The following is a 17,717-nucleotide window of genomic DNA, read 5'->3' on the forward strand; positions in this document are numbered from 1 at the left end:
AGATAAAGTTTATTATTATTATTGTTATATCTAACACACACAAAACACTGGTCAGCGCCCGTGGTTCGAACCCGTGAACGGGATGGAGATCAGTTTTCTTCCATGAAGAAATGTTGATAGAAGTAACCACTGAGCTAAACCAGTGCAAAGACTCAAGCTGAAAACTGCTTTAATAAACCTGAGTCTATTACTGCTTGTTCTCTAACTCATAATAATCATTCAAACACACATTCATGCAGCTCAAGTAATTGCTATGACATTTGACCGTCTTACATCCATCATATGTTGACTCAAGTTTGTCTTCACCTCAGTTCTGCTGCAGCCAATTTTACACACTTCACACTAAAAATGGCATTCTTGATATAGCTAGTCCTGTATACAATAATCAATTTTGCTTAGTTTAACGTCATCATGTCATGATGAGACAAACAGGAATCAGAGGCATAGATCTTATGGCGCTTTTCCACTACACAGTTTCAGCACGACTCGGCTCGCCTCGACTCGGTACGGTTCGAGAACAGACCTTTTCCATTACAAAAAAGTACCTACTCAACGTGGGCGGGGTCGTCATAGCACGGCTCCGCGAAACTGCCGTGACTTCGTTTTATACTCGACACAAAACACATAAACAATGGAGTACATTGAGGCAGTGGTGTACTTGCTGCTGTATGAGGCTTTTTGACACACACACAGCAAGAAAATTGAGCTGTATGGCTGTAACGCTGTTACCGGTATTTCAAAATGCCGGGTTTTATTCTTGTGTGGGACGGCTCATGACTCTTCCAGCGACAACTACCAATCAGCGGCCGGCAGTCTGTTGACGTCACATTTAGTACCGGCTTGGCTCGCTTGGAACCTCACCAGAGCAGGTACCAAAAAAGGACCAGGTACCAGGTACTTTCCCTAGTGGAAACACAAAAAAAACCGAGTCGAGGCGGGTCGTGCTGGAACTGTGTAGTGGAAAAGCGCCATTACTTCAGTGCCTCTGTCTTATCTCTGTGCTGTTCATTTCTTACTTTTGTCCGCCTTGTTTGGTTTTATTTCTTCTGTAAAGCACTTTGTAACTTTGTTAAGAAAAGTCCTATATAGATAAAGTTTTTTATTATTATTATTACATCTAACACGCACAAAACACTGGACAGCACCCGTGGTTCGATCCCACGAACAGGATGGAGATCAGTATTCTTACAGGAAGAAAGGTTGATAGAAGTAACCACTGAGCTAAACCAGTGCAAAGAGTTATGATGAAAACTGCTTTAATAAACCTGAGTCTATTACTGCTTGTTCTCTGACTCATAAACCTCATTCAGACAGGCATTCATGCTCAAACACTTTACTTTTTACAAACACTTCAAGAGCACCTGAATGTTTAAAGAACTTTTTTTACATTTGACTAAACCACATGGACACTAAAATACGTAAACATACCTGCAAATGTCATTACGTTGCAAAATTCCTGTTAGCGACACACTATCCATGAATTGTGGATGTGAGAAGTTTGTTTACAGTCTTAGTAAAGGTCTCTCGCTCAATGTTTTAGTCCACGTGATCCCTTAGATTCTTCGCCTTCCTCGTTAGTATAGTGGACAGTATCTCCGCCTGTCACGCGGAAGACCGGGGTTCGATTCCCCGACGGGGAGTTCTTTTTGTTTTCAATGTGGTAATTTCATTATGGAGCTGATACACGTTTATCAGCGCGTGCGTGTGTGTCAGTGTGTGTGTGTGCGTGTGTGTGTTCGCACGCGTTCACGTCAAATCGAGTCAGATTTTTTTGTGTGGGAGTCGGAAAACTCTGTAACACCGCCGGAAACCCATTCTGTGCCAACAAAATAAGATAAGATATATATTTAATGTCCCGTCGGGTAACTTTTTCCTTGGGCATGAAGTGCATCAGTGCATACATAAATTATACATTAAAAATATATAATCAAGAACCATGAATACATTGAATACAGCAACATACAAACAAAAGTCATTAATATGTTCATGAACAGCTCAAGAAAAGAGCCAAGGGGGAGTTTTCAGGAAGGAAAGATGGAAGGAAGGAAAGAAAAGAAGACAGGAAGGAAAGTGGACCGGATTGGACCCCTCGGTGGGCCGGTTCTGGCATGTTCCGCATGTTTGACCCCCCTGCTTTAAGGTACAAAACAACAACAAAAACAAACCAGACTCTTATTTTGAAGACGCTATAACCGGAAGTTTGTCGTCACCGTTGGACCCTGTCAGTGAAAACAAAGTGACGTGGCTAATCCTGCAGGACAAAAAACGAAGAGAAATAGACATAAAAACCTTAATATTATACATATTTAATGTACAAGTCAGATCCATGTGAAGTACAGGAACAAAAGTTTAACCCGAAACAAAGAAGATAAAGTTGTTCTGTTGCTCGTTTCAAGGAAAAGGGAAGTGTTAGCAGCCTGAAGGCAACGAAAAGGTGAGTTTAGTAGATAAAAACTAGTGAAATGTGTGTTATTTCTCACTGTAAACATGTGGTTTAATAGTGATTATAACTCACCTTCCTCCTATTTATACATAGCATTAGTTGTGTTGTACTTAAACAGGATGTTTAGCTCATAAAAACTATTAGCAACACACATAGATCTGTGTCTTAAACTATAATAAATCACCTTATACTGCAACTATACAACAATATTAATTACTAATGAAATATGTCATGTTTACATCTATTTATAAGGTAGATTATGTCCAACTTTAATTATATGCATGCAGTGTTTGGGAGTAACTAGTTACATGTTTTTTCGTTATTTTGTTTATATTTAGCATGTTACTGAATACATATATTGCTGTTTTTAATTATTTGAAATCAATATTTTTTGTTATATTTTGTAAATAAATCATGACATGGACTTAAATGGAGTCACAGTACCAATTAAACCCACTTTATTTATAAAATATCTTTATTTTATATTCTAAAATCTACATGAACTAATGAATACATTTTCAAATGAGAGATAAATGTTGCTTTATAAGAAATGATCTCCCTTATAAATCATGTCAGTATCCATGAAAAACAGCTGGACTTTTGAGATTTTGGTGCTTAATGGGAACATTTACCCTAACAGCTGATCTTAGGAAGGAAGGAAGGAAGGAAGGAAAGAAGGAAGGACAGATGGAGGGAACATTTACCCTAACAGCTGATCTTAGATCTAAGGAAGGAATGAAGGAAGGAAAGAAAGAAAGGACAGATGGGTGGAAGGAAGGAAAGAAAGGAGAGGTTGAAGGAATGAAAGAAAGAAAGAAGGAAAAGAAAAAAGGAAGGAATGAAGGAAGGAAGGAAGGAAGGAAGGAACATTTACCCTAACAGCTGATCTTAAATCTAAGGAAGGAAGGAAAGAAAGGAGAGGTGGAAGGAATGAAAGAAAGAAAGAAAGAAGGAAGGAATGAAGGAAGGAAGGAAGGAACATTTACCCTAACAGCTGAAAACATTGGTTAGAAAAATTAGAAAAGTCATCAAATGTAATAAGTTACATTACTTTGATGAAGTCATTGACATAGTTACATTACTTATTACATTTTAAACAGAGTAACTAGTAATCTGTTACCTATTACATTTCCAAAATAACCTTCCCAACCCTGCATGTATGTGACGTATGATGTATGTGCATATTCAGTAAATACAGTGTTCAGTATATTCTACTTTTTTGTGTGAATTGGAGCCTTTTTGTTTCAGTTTAGGGTTCAGAAAAGCCCAGACTGGACTTTTAACACTACAGCTTCACAGATAACTAACATCAACACCGCAAATTACAGTGTTTTATTACTATATAACTTCCCTCCTCCCTTCTTTCCTCCCTCCCTTCTTTCCTTCCTTCTTCCTCCCTGCCATCCTTCCTTGCTTCCTCCCTCCCTCCTTCCTTCTTTCCTTCCTTCCTCCCTCCCTCCCTCCCTCCCTCCTTTCCTTCCTTCTCCCTCCCTTCTGTCCTTCCTCCCTTCCGTCCTTCCTCCTTTCCTTCCTTCTTCCCTTCTTTCCTCCCTCCCTCCCTCCTCATGGAAGGAGTGTTTGAATCTAACAGTGGATGAATTATCTCATTAAAATTATCATTAACTCATCCAGTCGGTCTTCTGCGAGTTTGTTTCTAACCCACAAACTTTATTTTTTGTTCCCAGTAGTTCTCAAAAGTTGTGACTCACACTTATATCCTTTCTTCTTTCTTTTTCTTCTTCTCTTCTTCTCACTTTGCAGGCATGCACTAAGACATTAAGATGTCCGACAGCGAAGCCAATGCAGCCGAGGGTTCGAAGGGGGCACCGGAGGAAGAGATTCACGATGACTCTCCGGCCGAGACGCCCGACGACGACGCCTCCTCGCCCCCCTCCTCGCCTCCCTCCTCGCCCCCCACCTCCTCCTCCACTAACACCACTAACACTCCTGACGTCTCCACCGATGTGGCCCCGACGAGGAAAACCAGGAGGAGACCGGAGCCCAAACCTGCGGCCAAAGTAGAGGAGACGCCGAAAGTAGAAGAGCAGCCGGCAAAGGTACTGATGAGAAAATCACACTGGAAGAAATGATAAGTAGACGGATGAAGTTCTATTTAAAGTTGATTTACTCTTTTTCTCTGGGAATACCTGGTTGATTGTATTACCTATGAGTTGACTTTAACATCCTTAAAATAGTTGCGTTCTGCATGCAGAGAATAATCTAATATTACCTGGCAGCACTTTCTTTACTCTGTAAGAGACACTGATAAAATGTGTCCAAGCCCACCAAGATTTGTCTTTTAAATCTGACTCACATTACAAGTCAGTTATCTCAAGTTGGACGTTCTTCACTGTTAATGGTGAACGAAATTAAGCGAGAATAGCAGCGTTGTTTGTTAAAAACGTTGGAATTATTTTTCTGTCATCTTCACACTTTGCAAAATTGTCTTTAACGCCTCCTGCACTAAACAGTATCCAGGTTTCAGAGCCTCACCTCAGACAAAGCTTGGTAAAAGTGTACTTACTTAGTTGGGATCATGATTATTATTAATTATTATTTATTATTTGATCCTATAAACACTGAACAGTTGTTGTTTGACAATACTAAAGACACCTAATACATAAAATAAAGTTTGTCCTGAGTCATTTATTAGTTTTTAACTCTGGGAAGAAGATTAAATCTCTCTTAAAATCACTGTATCTGAGTTATCTCTTCAACCAAATCACACATTTATAGACTATTTCTATGTTACCTCCTTTTGATAACTAATGTAATTTCTTTACTTCCATTCACTGAGCCTCAGCTGAAACTGTTTAAACCCCCCCCCCCTCCACCTCAGGGTGGCCCTTTACCCCCTTTAAAAACCTCCGTATTCAAGCATTAAGTCTGAGTTTGTAGTTTTGTGTCTGTTGGTTCTTCTCTGACCCCGAGGTCACAACAAAGCTCATTTCTCTCTGTGTAGAGAAGTAACTGATTTCTCTCTCTTTGTTTTTTCTTTCCCTCCTCCTCCTCCTCCTCTTCATCCTCCTCTTCATCATCCTCCTCTTCATTCTCCTCCTCCTCCTCATCCTCTTCATCCTCCTCTTCATCCTCTTCATCCTCCTCTTCATCCTCCTCCTTCTCCTCCTCTTCATCCTTTTCATCCTCCTCCTGTTCATCCTCCTCCTCTTCATCATCCTCCTCCTCTTCATCCTCCTCCTCCTCTTCATCCTCCTCCTTCTCCTCCTCTTCATCCTCCTTCTCTTCATCCTCCTCGTCTTCATCCTCATCCTCCTCCTCCTCTTCATCCTCTTCTTCCTCGTCTTCTTCCTCATCCTCCTCTTCATCCTCCTCCTCCTCTTCATCTTCCTCCTCCTCCTCCTGCTCCTCCTCTTCATCCTCTTTATCATCCTGCTCCTCCTCCTCCTCTTCATCCTCCTCCTGCTCATCCTCCTCCACGTCTTCATCCTCCCCCTCCTCCTCTTCCTCCTCCTCTTCCTCCTCTTCTCTGTCAGGCTCCTACTGAGTCCACAGTGGCTCAGGGTGGTTGGGGCTACTGGGGCAGTTGGGGCAAATCCATCTTATCCACGGCAACAGCTACCGTGGCAACTGTAGGTGAGTATAAACAACATAACCCAAACTTTCTGTATCATGTGGAATAAATATGGCTGTTTTTTTGTTATATTCTGATTGTATCACCTCTCTGTGTGTGTGTGTGTGTGTGTGTGTGTGTGTGTGTGTGTGCGTGTGTGTGTGTGTGTGTGTGTGTGTGTGCAGGTCAGGGTCTGACGCAGGCGATCGAGAAGGCCGAGACATCGCTGGGAATCCCGAGTCCGACCGAGGTGTCGGCTCAGGTGGACCAAGAGCAGAAACAAGGTAAGCAGCGTCTCTGCGGATCCTTAAAGAGCCTAAACGTGTCTTAAATTTAAATTTTTTTATATTAAAATGTCTGGAAGTGTAGAAAGTTAAGCTTTAAATTCATCATTATTATCATTATTAGCTCCATTTCAACCCACTACAACAGTAAAATCCTGCTTTTACATTAATATATCTCATATTATATTATATTATATATTATTATGTCTCATAATATACATATATATAAATGCAACAGTTACATGTGGTAATGCAGACTATTACTGCAGTGACTTTAGTATTTATACACCAATAAAGGATCTTAATACTTCCTCCATCACTGTTTTTTTAAGCTTTACACAGAATAAATAGATCAAGTTTTATAATTTCAATAAAGCTCATAACTGTGTATTACAGCTGTTTAATTTGTTGTATTGTTTTGCAGCAGCTGTTGTTTTATTTTTGACTTAAAGAGGTTTTAAAAGGTCTTGAAAGTCATTAAATCTGCAGATACCCTGGATATGAATATGTGTGTGTGTGTGTGTGTGTGTGTGTGTGTGTGTGTGTGTGTGTGTGTGTGTGTGTGTGTGTGTGTGTGTGTGTGTTCCTGGCAGATGAAGGCAGCAGTGAGACGGATAAACCAGAGGCAGACGGCACCACAGCGGTCGTAGGAAGTGCGATGGGAATGTTGTCGTCGTTCTCCAGCGTCGTCCAGAGCACAGTACGTCTCATTCTCTAGATACGTTTCCTCCCTTCCTTCTTTCCTTCCTCTATCCCCTTTCTTCTTTCCTTCCTACCTTCCTTCTTTCCTCTGTCCTTCCTTCCTTCCTTTCCCTCCTCCCTTCCGATCTTTCCTTTCCTCCCTTCCCTCCTCCCTCCTTCCCTTCCTTCCTTCCTTCCCTCCTTTCCTTTCTTCCTTCCTTCCCTCCTTCCTTCCTCCCTCCTTTCCTTCATTCTTCCTTCCTCCCTCCCTCCCTCCCTCCTTTCCTTCCTTCCTTCTTTCCTTCCTTCCTCCCTCCTTTCCTTCCTTCTTCCTCCCTCCCATCCTTCCTTCCTTCCTTCCTTCCTTCCTTCCTCCCTCATTTCCATCCTTCTTCCTCCCTTCCATCCTTCTTCCTCCCTTCCTCCTTCCTTCCTTCCTTCCTCCCTTCCTTCCCTCCCTCCTTCCTTCCTACCTCCTTTCCTTCCTTCTTCCTTCCTCCCTTCCTTCCTTCCTCCCTCCTTTCCTTCCTTCTTCCTCCCTTCCATCCATCCTACAGTATGTCACATTATCCTAAAAACTATCATTATACTCTCTATCTTATACATTTATATATCTCAATATGTCAGAAACAGACTGATGTAACTAAAAGTCGCTGCACATGAAAAGATATTTGTCTCCATTTCTGCACTTTTTTAACTCACATTTAAAGTGTTTTTATTTCTTTTGATGCTTTTTTTACAAAGCAAACAGGCTCATACTGTTTATTATAGTAGATTTCCCTTCATAATAACTTTAGTTTCTTTAATTAAAGATGCTATAGTTTCATGTCAGTCATCTACTAACCAGGTGTGCGGGGAGTTTCGGTCCTCTGAAATGAGGCCAACACGGAAGTAACATAAAACTGCATTCTATCAAAAGGCCACCAGGGGGCGACCGTTTTGGTGTCAAAAGGACTTCCGTCTCTATACAAGTCAATGGAGAATTCACCAACTTCTCACTTGATTTCTAACCTCAGTAAACGTTTTCAAAATGTGTTTATGGTCTCAATCGCTAGTTTAAAGCCTTCTTCAATGCAGTATGATGTTCATTTGGGACATTTTGGCCTCCCTGATTTTATATGTGACGATAAAGCAGGGTATGCATTAGGGCGTGGCTACGTCGTGATTGACGGGTTGATTGGTTCACAGGTTCAGGAGGGCGCCTCATGCTCCTCCTGATGCCCATATAAGTAGAGTTAAGTAATATATCATCATAATCACTGTCACTATCATATTCTATGCATCGATACACTTTCACCTTTCTTAATACAACTTTAACACCTTAGTTTTGTATGTTTATTTGTTCGTATTTGTCTCTATTTCTTTACTCTTAAGTTTTTATGTTGTATGGATTTTATCGGCTCCTCGTGCACATTTCTCTTTTGTCTGTTATTGTTTGTTTTTTTTTCCAAATCTCAAAACAGAAAAAAATTAAAGAAGCAGGTTGTTGTTGCTGTGGATATTTCAGTGAAGCTAAACCTCTTCATATTTCATCGTGCTCACAGGGTAAAACGGTGATAACAGGCGGTCTGGACGCTCTGGAGTTCATCGGGAAGAAGACCATGGATGTGATAGCAGAGGGCGACCCCGGCTTTAAGAAGACCAAAGGACTGATGATCAGGAACTCCACGCTGTCTCAGGTGGGCAGAGACCAGTTTATTTCAACCAAATTACATATAATAGGTCTATAATACACTGTATAGAAAAAAAAATCTCTATATCTTATTAAAACAAATTAAAACTACTTTTTTTTTATCCTCCTGCCAAATTGTGACTGTTTCATTCATTCCTGTGTTCTGGTCATTTTGGAGCCCTGGCTTTGTATTGTCTTGCAGGTCTGCATTAATAGCATTATTAATTGGAATAATAGACATTAATTATGGGAATATATGGGAATTAACGGTAATAAACTGGGAATTTACGAAAAACTGCATGTTTGCCTATAACAGGGAACTTAAATGTAGTTATAAAAAAATAATCTTGCAGCTTAATCTTGGTTAAAACAAGCAGATTTAATGTAAATACAGTTGAATATCTCCCCTGTTTTTTCAATCACATGCACATAGTACATTACTGACTGCAGGGCTGCACCTCCTACATGCACTGTGCATTCCTCCATCACATGCACACATGATCTCTAGAAGGGAAAATGTTTATTTTACTCAACATTCATGTTTTTGTTATAATCACAAATAAATCAGTCAAAATGTCGTTTTAGTTTGCATTTATTTTATGTTTGTATATTGTTGATACAGTTTGTATTTAAATTACCCAAAATTTCCAGTTAATTCCCATTTATTCCCATGATCCCCATTGAAAGTTTCAGCCCTTTACAACGGTACTGGAATATAATATATAACACTTACTGTAGAAGTTAGAGACGGTTATTGAGCTTTGAGCATTTAAAAAAGGTGAAAAACTGGCATTTAAAGGGTTAAAATCCTGAAAATGAACAAATATTTGATGGATTGTTATTATCAGGTCTGATGTTGGTTTAAAAAAGTATTAATTGACAGTGGAAAATAATTAATTTGTAATATTTTAATCACATTTTTATCCCTAATCAGTCATGTGTAACATTTCCTTAATTGAGGCACAAGGGGTTAAACTGTTTGTTGTTGTTGTTTCATGTGTCCGTCTCTCAGGTGTTGAGGGAGGCGAAGGAGCGAGAGGAGCAGCAGACGGCCGAGAAGGACTCGTCAGATTCAGAGAAGAAGCCGGTGGCTCACTACGGGATGCTGTTTGATGAATATCAGGGTCTGTCGCACCTCGAGGCTCTGGAGATCCTGTCCCGGGAGAGCGAGTCTAAGGTGGGATGAGAGTCTCATTTCTAAAATATTGAGATTATTTCACTGCATGATATCTCACAACCTCAAATATCCATATCTGTGTCTCAGTGTGTGTTTTATTTATTTATATTTATTTGTGCATGGATCAATGATGTGATGCAACCCAGTGTCCTATTGGTGTAACCAGTATTTATTCATAAAAGTCAGATTTTATATATACAGGAAAATAAATGTGTAATAAATATAATCCAGTTTAAGCAATGCAACACTTTGTTTTTAACACATTTTACATCATTTGTCAAAACTTTATTTAGAAAAAAATTGACAAAATGATTTAAAATTTAAATGTAGAAATACTCCAAAAAATATTTCTTTTAATTTGATGTTTTTAAATGAAGTCATTATTAGTATGACAGAGAATATATTAGAGGATTATGGCAAAAATGTCTAAGTGGTGTAACCATAAAAACTTTGTACCAAATAATTCAACTTGCTTAAAAACAGTAAATTCTCAATAAAACACCATATCAACTAGTTTGGCATGATCTTACATTATAACTTTATATTAAATAAAGGTAATGGAATACAATTGTTCTAAAAATTACATTTACTCTGGTAACCATGGAGATCAGGAACCTGACTGCTTTCTTTCTTTCTTTCTTTCTTTTTTCTTTCTTTCTTTCTTTTTTCTTTCTTTCTTTCTTTCTTTCTTTCTTTCTTTCTTTCTTTCTTTCTTTCTTTCTTTCTGTCTTTCTCTTCTTACTCATTTTTCTTTCTTTGTTTTTTTTCTCCTCCTACTTCTTGTTCTCTTTCTCCTCTTCCTCCTTTCTTCCTTTCTCTTCTTCCTCCTTTATCTTTCTTTCTTTCCTTCTTTCTCCTCTTGCTTCTTTCTGTGTATTCTTTCTTACTAGGCTTTCTTTCTCTCCTCCTCCAACTTCTTCTTCTTTCTTTTTTCTTCATCTTCCTCTTTCTTTCTTTCTTTCTTTCTAGGAGGATAAAATATGTAATATGTATCATTCTTTTGTGGTTACACCATTTGACATTTTCAGGAGCATTCAGTCTTACTTTTGGTAAAAAAAAAGGTGCAAATGTCATTTCAAATGATATAAAACCAACAAAAATACTAAATGTACATTTTAACAAACCTGATGCTGCTTTTAAATCTATTTATTTAACATATTTTTGAATATTAGCTCATCTTGCTTATTAGTCGCTGTCCCTCGTGTGTCCTGCAGGTGAAGTCGGTGCTCACCACTCTATCAGGAGACGAGGTGGTGCAGCTCAGAGGAGAGCTGGATCTCATCAAGGATTCCTTCTCTCTGGTGGAGTTTGACGACGAGGAAGTGGACGAGAAGAAAGGTAAACGTCCTGTGAGAGGAGCACAGCTGCACGTACTGTTAACACCACAGCTGGTACAATATCTGACATGATTCGTGATACTTTTTTTATATTCCAGATGAAGACGGCTCGGAGTTTGAGAGGGAGATAACGGAGGCTCTGGAGGGTCTCAGCGTCTCTGCAACAGTCAACAAACTCAGCAAGGTCTGGTATTGTTCATTTAATTGAACAAAATAATAAATAGGAGCATGTGGCAGCCAAATATAACAACACAAATTTATTATTAGTGTGTATTGAACGTCTGTTTTTATTGGTGTCAAACATAAGGCCCGAGGGCCAGAATCGGCCCACCAAAGGGTCCAATCTGGCCCGCTGGTTAACTATGCAAAGTATGAAAATTGAAAAAAAGTAATTCCCGTTTTTCTGCTGCTTCAAATGTTTATTTAACAGCAGTAAAAACATCTAAAAGTGGCCGAAAATGCACAAAAATGAAAATATTTTAATATGTTATACTTTTGTTTAGGTGCTAAACATTTTTAAACTTTTTGTTAAATACATAGTTAATAGTTATACTGATATTGTTATGTTATAAATAGTTAAAAGTACTTTATTTGTAGTTACGAGGATTTCTTATTATGGTTCCATAAAGTTCTTAATTATCGCTATGTTATATTTTTATGTCTATTGTGTGATAGTAGGCGTGTAAAACCTAATTTTTTATATTTTTTTTTCCAACAGGCCTGCAAGAGCACCTGCAGCCAGATCACTGATATGACCAAACCAGAGAGAGAAGAGGAGGAAGAGGACGAAGAGGACGGGAAGAAAACACACTCTGTAGAGGTACGATACGACGATATGAACCATCGTCGATATGGAGAAATTCAAAATTGATATAACAGTATTCTTAAATGATACTGATGAAAGTAGTAGAAACTTTCATTAATGGTGTGGTAGTATTTGTTATTGTAAAGCATCTTTTATTCAGCTGAGTGGGATTCAAAGTGCTTCACAGATGATTTACAAGCTGATAATAAGACAAAAAAACTGTAAAACAATTCGAGATTAATGCACGAGAGGAAAGAAATGGTAAGAATAAAATGTAGTAAAATAATAAAACTAGATATGATGGATTAAAAACATGATATGATGCTACTGACCAGCCAACACATGTTCCTGTATGCATGTTGTTTTTCATATTTCACTGTGTGTGTGTGTGTGTGTGTGTGTGTGTGTGTGTGTGTGTGTGTGTGTGTGTGTGTGTGTGTGTGTGTGTGTGTGTGTGTCTGTGTGTGTGTGTGTGTGTGTCTGTCTGTCTGTCTGTCTGTCTGTCTGTCTGTCTGTCTGTCTGTCTGTCTGTCTGTCTGTGTGTGTGTGTGTCTCTCTGTGTCTCTCTGTGTCTCTCTGTGTGTGTGACTGTGTGTGATCCTGTGTGTGTGTGTGTGTGTGTGTGTGTGTGTGTGTGTGTGTGTGTCTGTCTGTCTGTCTGTCTGTCTGTCTGTCTGTCTGTCTGTCTGTCTGTGTCTCTCTGTGTGTGACTGTGTGTGATCCTGTGTGTGTGCGTGTGTGTCTGTCTGTCTGTGTGTGTGTGTGTGTGTGTGTGTGTGTGTGTGTGTGTGTGTGTGTGTGTGTGTGTGTGTGTGTGTAACCAGGAGGTTCATGCCGCAGCCATCAGGAGTCTGGCAGAGCTGACGGCTCGATCCATCGAACTTTTCCACAAACTGGCCGAGATGATCCTTTTCTCCAACGGCAGCACGGAGGCCGGCGTCCTGTCTCAGTAAGACGATGATGTCATCTGTATAAGTACAGTTAGTAGGGAGGGTCATTAAAACCCAATAACCAAATAATCTTGGAGCTGTGTATTCTGGTATGAAGGCAGATTTATTTATAAAGAGCATTTCATACACAACTGTGATTTACATCAAAACAAACATTTGTTTTAATTAATGTGTTTCTGGAAAGAAATGAAGACTGATTATAATTTAAATTAGAAAGGAGGGAAGGAAGGAAGGATGGAAGGAAAGGAGGGAGGAAGGACGGAAGGAAAGGAGGGAGGAAGAAGGAAGGAAAGGAAGGAGGAAGGAAGGAAAGGAGGGAGGAAGAAGGAAGGAAAGGAAGGAGGGAGGAAGAAAGGAGGGAAGGAAGGAAAGATGGAAGGAAGGAAGGAAGGAAAGGAGGGAGGAAGAAGGAAGGAAAGGAAGGAGGGAGGAAGAAAAAAGGGAAGGAAGGAAGGAAAGATGGAAGGAAGGAAGGAAAGGAGGGAGGAAGAAGGAAGGAAAGAAAGGAGGGAAGGAAGGAAAGACAGATGGAAGGAAGGAAGGAAGGAAAGGAGGGAGGAAGAAGGAAGGAAAGGAAGGAGGGAGGAAGAAAGGAGGGAAGGAAGGAAAGACAGATGGAAGGAAGGAAGGAAGGAAGGAAAGACAGATGGAAGGAAAGAAAGAAGGAAGGAAAGGAAGGAAAGGAAGGAGGGAAGGAAGGAAAGACAGATGGAAGGAGGGAAGGAAGGAAAGACAGATGGAAGGAAGGAAGGAAAGATGGAAGGAAGTTGGAGCAGTTAAAGTTTGTTGTTATGAAGATGAAGGTTTGTTTTTGACACATTATCTATTTAGCTCTTATGAATGTCGGCATGCAGCAAATATTCAGTTATAAACTGATTAACTCTCCATGAATAAATGGGCTCAATCTGTAACTAACTGTGTTTTCCTTGTTTTCTATCTGCAGGTTAACGGTGGTTCTGTGTAAAGAACTTTCACTACTTTCCAAGAAGTTCACGTCCTGCTTAACAACAGCCGGGGTAAGTCTGACCATTCAATGAAAGCTCTGAGATTAAATCTTCCACTTATAGTTTTAATGTAGACATAGTAAATAACATGATGATAACATATTTATTTATTTGCCACTGTTTTTGGGGGAGATGAAGAAGGGACATGTGATTATTTACTTTATTTATACAGATTTATTTGAGTTTAATGACCTAAACTAAACTAAATGTGCAGGTCTAACAGATTATGGTAAAGTACAGGCAGGTTGTTTAGAGCTTAGCAAACAAAATTATCATTATCATGTCATTTTAAACCATTAAAGTAAAGAAAGGCAAAGGTTGTTTTATTCATTTCTACTTTAAAAGTCAAACTAATCATAGCAGAACTCTTAATATACTATATATAATAATATCTGCCTCTGTCATTTATAATCTGAGTTCAACGTTTTGTTTTACAGTCAAATGAGAAGGGCGATGTCCTCAACCCGCTGATAACTGGAGTCTTTTTAGAGGTTTGTGTCTTTTTATTATTATTATTATTATTATAATTATTATTATTATTATTACCACAGTACTTTACTTCACACTGTTATTATTTATATCCATTTTTGGAAATGTGTTGTATTATTAGACTATATCTGAGTCAGCTTTTACAACAAACAGAAAATCGGTTGTCATGGCGATGCAGACGATGCACAGCGCTCTACTTCACACTGTTTCAGTTTTATTTCTATCTGTTTTTGGATATTAATCTTCCTTAAAGTCTTAAAAATGACATTTTATTTTACTTTCCAATACAATCATACACAAAGCTGCAGTTACTTTAACACAGAATTTATTTATTTATTCATTTTTTTTAATTACATTGTTTTTGACATGCAAAGGTGCAAGTTTTGTTATCTCCAGTAAATTAGACACCTCTGCTGTTTAATATTTATATGCTTCTGCTGGAAAATCCAAGCTAATGTTGTCAAATGTCTTGTTTTTATCTCACCAACAGTCTAAAACCCCAAAAATATTCAGTTTAACTATCATGTAAGCTTATATATTGGCATTTGTGCTATTATATATTATTATTATTAATTATACTATTATATATTATTATTATTAATTATACTATTATATATTATTATTATTAATTATACTATTATATATTATTATTATTAATTATACTATTATATATTATTATTATTAATTATACTATTATATATTATTAAAATGATTAATCGAGCATCAGAATATTTGCAAATTTGTTGTTTTTTTACCAACTATTATTAGACTATATCTGTGTCTGTTGTCATGGCGATGAAGACGATGCACAGCTCTACATTTAATTGTTATTGTCTCTTGATGAAATGAGCTGGATGAAAAAAGGACTCAAAAAATCGTCCAAAAATGAGACGCTTTCTATCATAATTAGATTGAATAAAGAAACCCTCGAACAATAAGGGGAAACTTTACTGGGAACACTGGGAATTATCTTACAGCATTGGTAGAAATGATTTATTTTAAAGGGGTTAAAAAGGTTTTAAACATCCCAAATAACATGTTTAAGGAAGTATTTTTACATGCGTGTTTTAACTCTGATATTAAAAAACTTGTGTGATTAATCGTCTTCCCTCTCGCAGGCGTCCAACAGTGCTTCTTACATCCAGGATGCTTTCCAGCTGCTGATGCCCATACTGGAGATCTCCCACATCCAGAGGAGAGATGAGTCCACACAGCAGTGAGCAGCAGCTGGTGTCACTTCCTTAAAAACAGCTCAGGACTAAAATCAATTTAGAGGGAAAATGTTTTTTTATTTTTTTTTGTCAAACAGTGTTAACTTTGTTTATTTGTAACGTGCAGTCGATCGACTCATTGAATTAAAGTGTTGAGGAACGTCTAGAGTCTAAGAGGAGGAACATTCACATATTACTATTAAGAAGAGGGACAAACATGTTATTTCTCCTTCTTTATTCTAACATGTACACTACTTGTTTTCTGCCTTTAAGAGCACAAAACATAAAGGACATAAAGGACTTAAAGGATGGAGGCAGTAACAACAAAGGTGTGTCCTGTAAAATAAATAGGAAGGTATATCGATAATGTATTTTCCTCTTTACCGAGCAGTAAATAGCTGGTTTTCTATGCATATCTTTTTTTTTTAAACATTGCCCACCAGAGCTTATATCTGGATCTGGAGCTGCTGTTAAGGACTGAACTCGCTGACCGATTCTTATCTGACAAACTTGACTCTATCTGACTCAAGAAGCCGAGGATTACTCTTCCAAAAACAATCTCCCGATGTCTCAGATTGTTATGTTTAGTTTTTGGTGTCTTCCTCAAATCATGACTGGAGACTGGTTTTAAATAGTTTACAGTCCCGTGGATCTTATGACACCTGTTGTATGATCTGATTCTCTGAGATTTGAACATCAGTATTGGCTCTTAACCCTCCTGTTGTCCTTGAGTCAAGGGAGGAAGAAGGAAGGGAAGGAGGGAGGGAGGGAGGAAAGGAGGGAGGGTGGAAGAAAGGAGGGAAGGAAGGAAAGACAGATGGAAGGAAGGAATGAAGGAAGGAAAGATGGAAGGAAGGAAGGAAAGATGGAAGGAAGGACGGAAGGAAAGGAGGGAGGGAGGAAGGAACGAAAGACAGATGGAAGGAAGGAAGGAAAGATGGAAGGAAGGACAGAAGGAAAGGAGGGAGGAAGAAGGAAGGAAAGACAGATGGAAGGAAGGAAGGAAAGGAGGGAGGACGGGAGGAAGAAGGAAAGGATGGAGGGAGAAGAAAGGAAGGAGGAAAGGGGGATGGAGGAAGGAAAGAAGGAAGGGAGGAAAGACAGAGGAAGGAAAGAAAGAGAGAAGGAGGGAGGAAGGAAGGAAGGGGTCAATTTGACCCGGGAGGACGACCCAAAGGTTAAATAAGAACATTAACGTCTCAGTATTCAGATCACTTCCTGTCTCATTTTCTGGACTCAAGAAAGTTTTGTCCTGGAACCATTAAAAAAAACCTGTAATAGACCAGATTTATGTTTCCACACAGCTTAAATGTCTAATTAATAATTTGGTGTCTTCATTTAGGGACTAAATCTGCTTTTTTTTAGGAAGACACTATTTTTAAAAAAGGGGATCCAGCATCATTGTGACATAACTGGAAAAAACGTACCACTCTCTTTCTTCCCTCGTCATCTACATTTCCGATGTCAACGTACAGACTGTAATTTAGAGTTGTTTACTCTGATCTTATTCATTCATTAAAACTTCAGGTGTTCGTTTATCAGACGAAGGAGCTTCTACCTGCCATGAAGAATGAAGGATTGTCTTCTTTTTAGCCGTTTATCTTCAATTAATTTCACTTTTTTCTTTTCTTTTCTTTTTTTCTGATATTGACCCGCAGACAGCTTTGTGTTGTGGGTCAATATGCTGATATATATACTGTACTGTACATCAGGTATTTGAGATGGTTTTAAAATAAATGTGCTTTCTTAAATGCCCAATCTGTGTTTTGTGTGTAAGATTTATAGTCGTCTAATTTTGGCATCAATGACAAGACGTTTAAATACATTTAGAAGTGATATAAGGTTAAAATCCTGTGTTGGTTCCAATGAAATAATATTAACATGTTACTGAATACATATATTGCTGTTTTGAATTCTTTAAAATAATATTTAAAATTCAATATTCTTTTGTATATTTAGTAAATAAAACATGACGTGAGCTTAATTGGTGCACACATGGACTTAAATGGTGTCACTGTACAAATTAAACCCACTTTATTTATAAAATATATTTTATTTATATTCCAAAATCTACATGAACTAATCAATACATT

General features: G+C 38.4%; 1 protein-coding gene across 1 annotated transcript; it reads left to right on the top strand.

Moving 5' to 3' along the window:
* Positions 1–2,226: 2,226 nt before the first annotated feature.
* Positions 2,227–17,382, top strand: fam114a2 (family with sequence similarity 114 member A2). Its single transcript, XM_062432929.1, has 14 exons — positions 2,227–2,434; positions 4,205–4,500; positions 5,938–6,037; positions 6,200–6,298; positions 6,892–6,998; positions 8,524–8,658; positions 9,664–9,828; positions 11,043–11,166; positions 11,264–11,349; positions 11,884–11,985; positions 12,795–12,919; positions 13,864–13,936; positions 14,362–14,415; positions 15,532–17,382. The coding sequence occupies exons 2-14, from the start codon at positions 4,225–4,227 to the stop codon at positions 15,631–15,633; spliced, it is 1,548 nt and encodes a 515-aa protein (XP_062288913.1). The 5' UTR covers positions 2,227–2,434; positions 4,205–4,224; the 3' UTR covers positions 15,634–17,382.
* Positions 17,383–17,717: the final 335 nt, after the last annotated feature.

Source organism: Scomber scombrus, chromosome 14 (genome assembly GCF_963691925.1).
Source record: "Scomber scombrus chromosome 14, fScoSco1.1, whole genome shotgun sequence".
Taxonomy (NCBI): domain Eukaryota; kingdom Metazoa; phylum Chordata; class Actinopteri; order Scombriformes; family Scombridae; genus Scomber; species Scomber scombrus.

What these genes read in the sequence shown, in the direction of transcription:
- fam114a2 (XM_062432929.1), top strand. Translation starts at nt 4,225, where the DNA reads ATGTCCGACAGCGAAGCCAATGCAGCCGAGGGTTCGAAGGGGGCACCG. An exon ending in GGACCAAGAGCAGAAACAAG is followed by an intron (nt 6,299 to 6,891) that starts GTAAGCAGCGTC and finishes TGTTCCTGGCAG; the next exon opens with ATGAAGGCAGCAGTGAGACG. An exon ending in AGAAAACACACTCTGTAGAG is followed by an intron (nt 11,986 to 12,794) that starts GTACGATACGAC and finishes GTGTGTAACCAG; the next exon opens with GAGGTTCATGCCGCAGCCAT.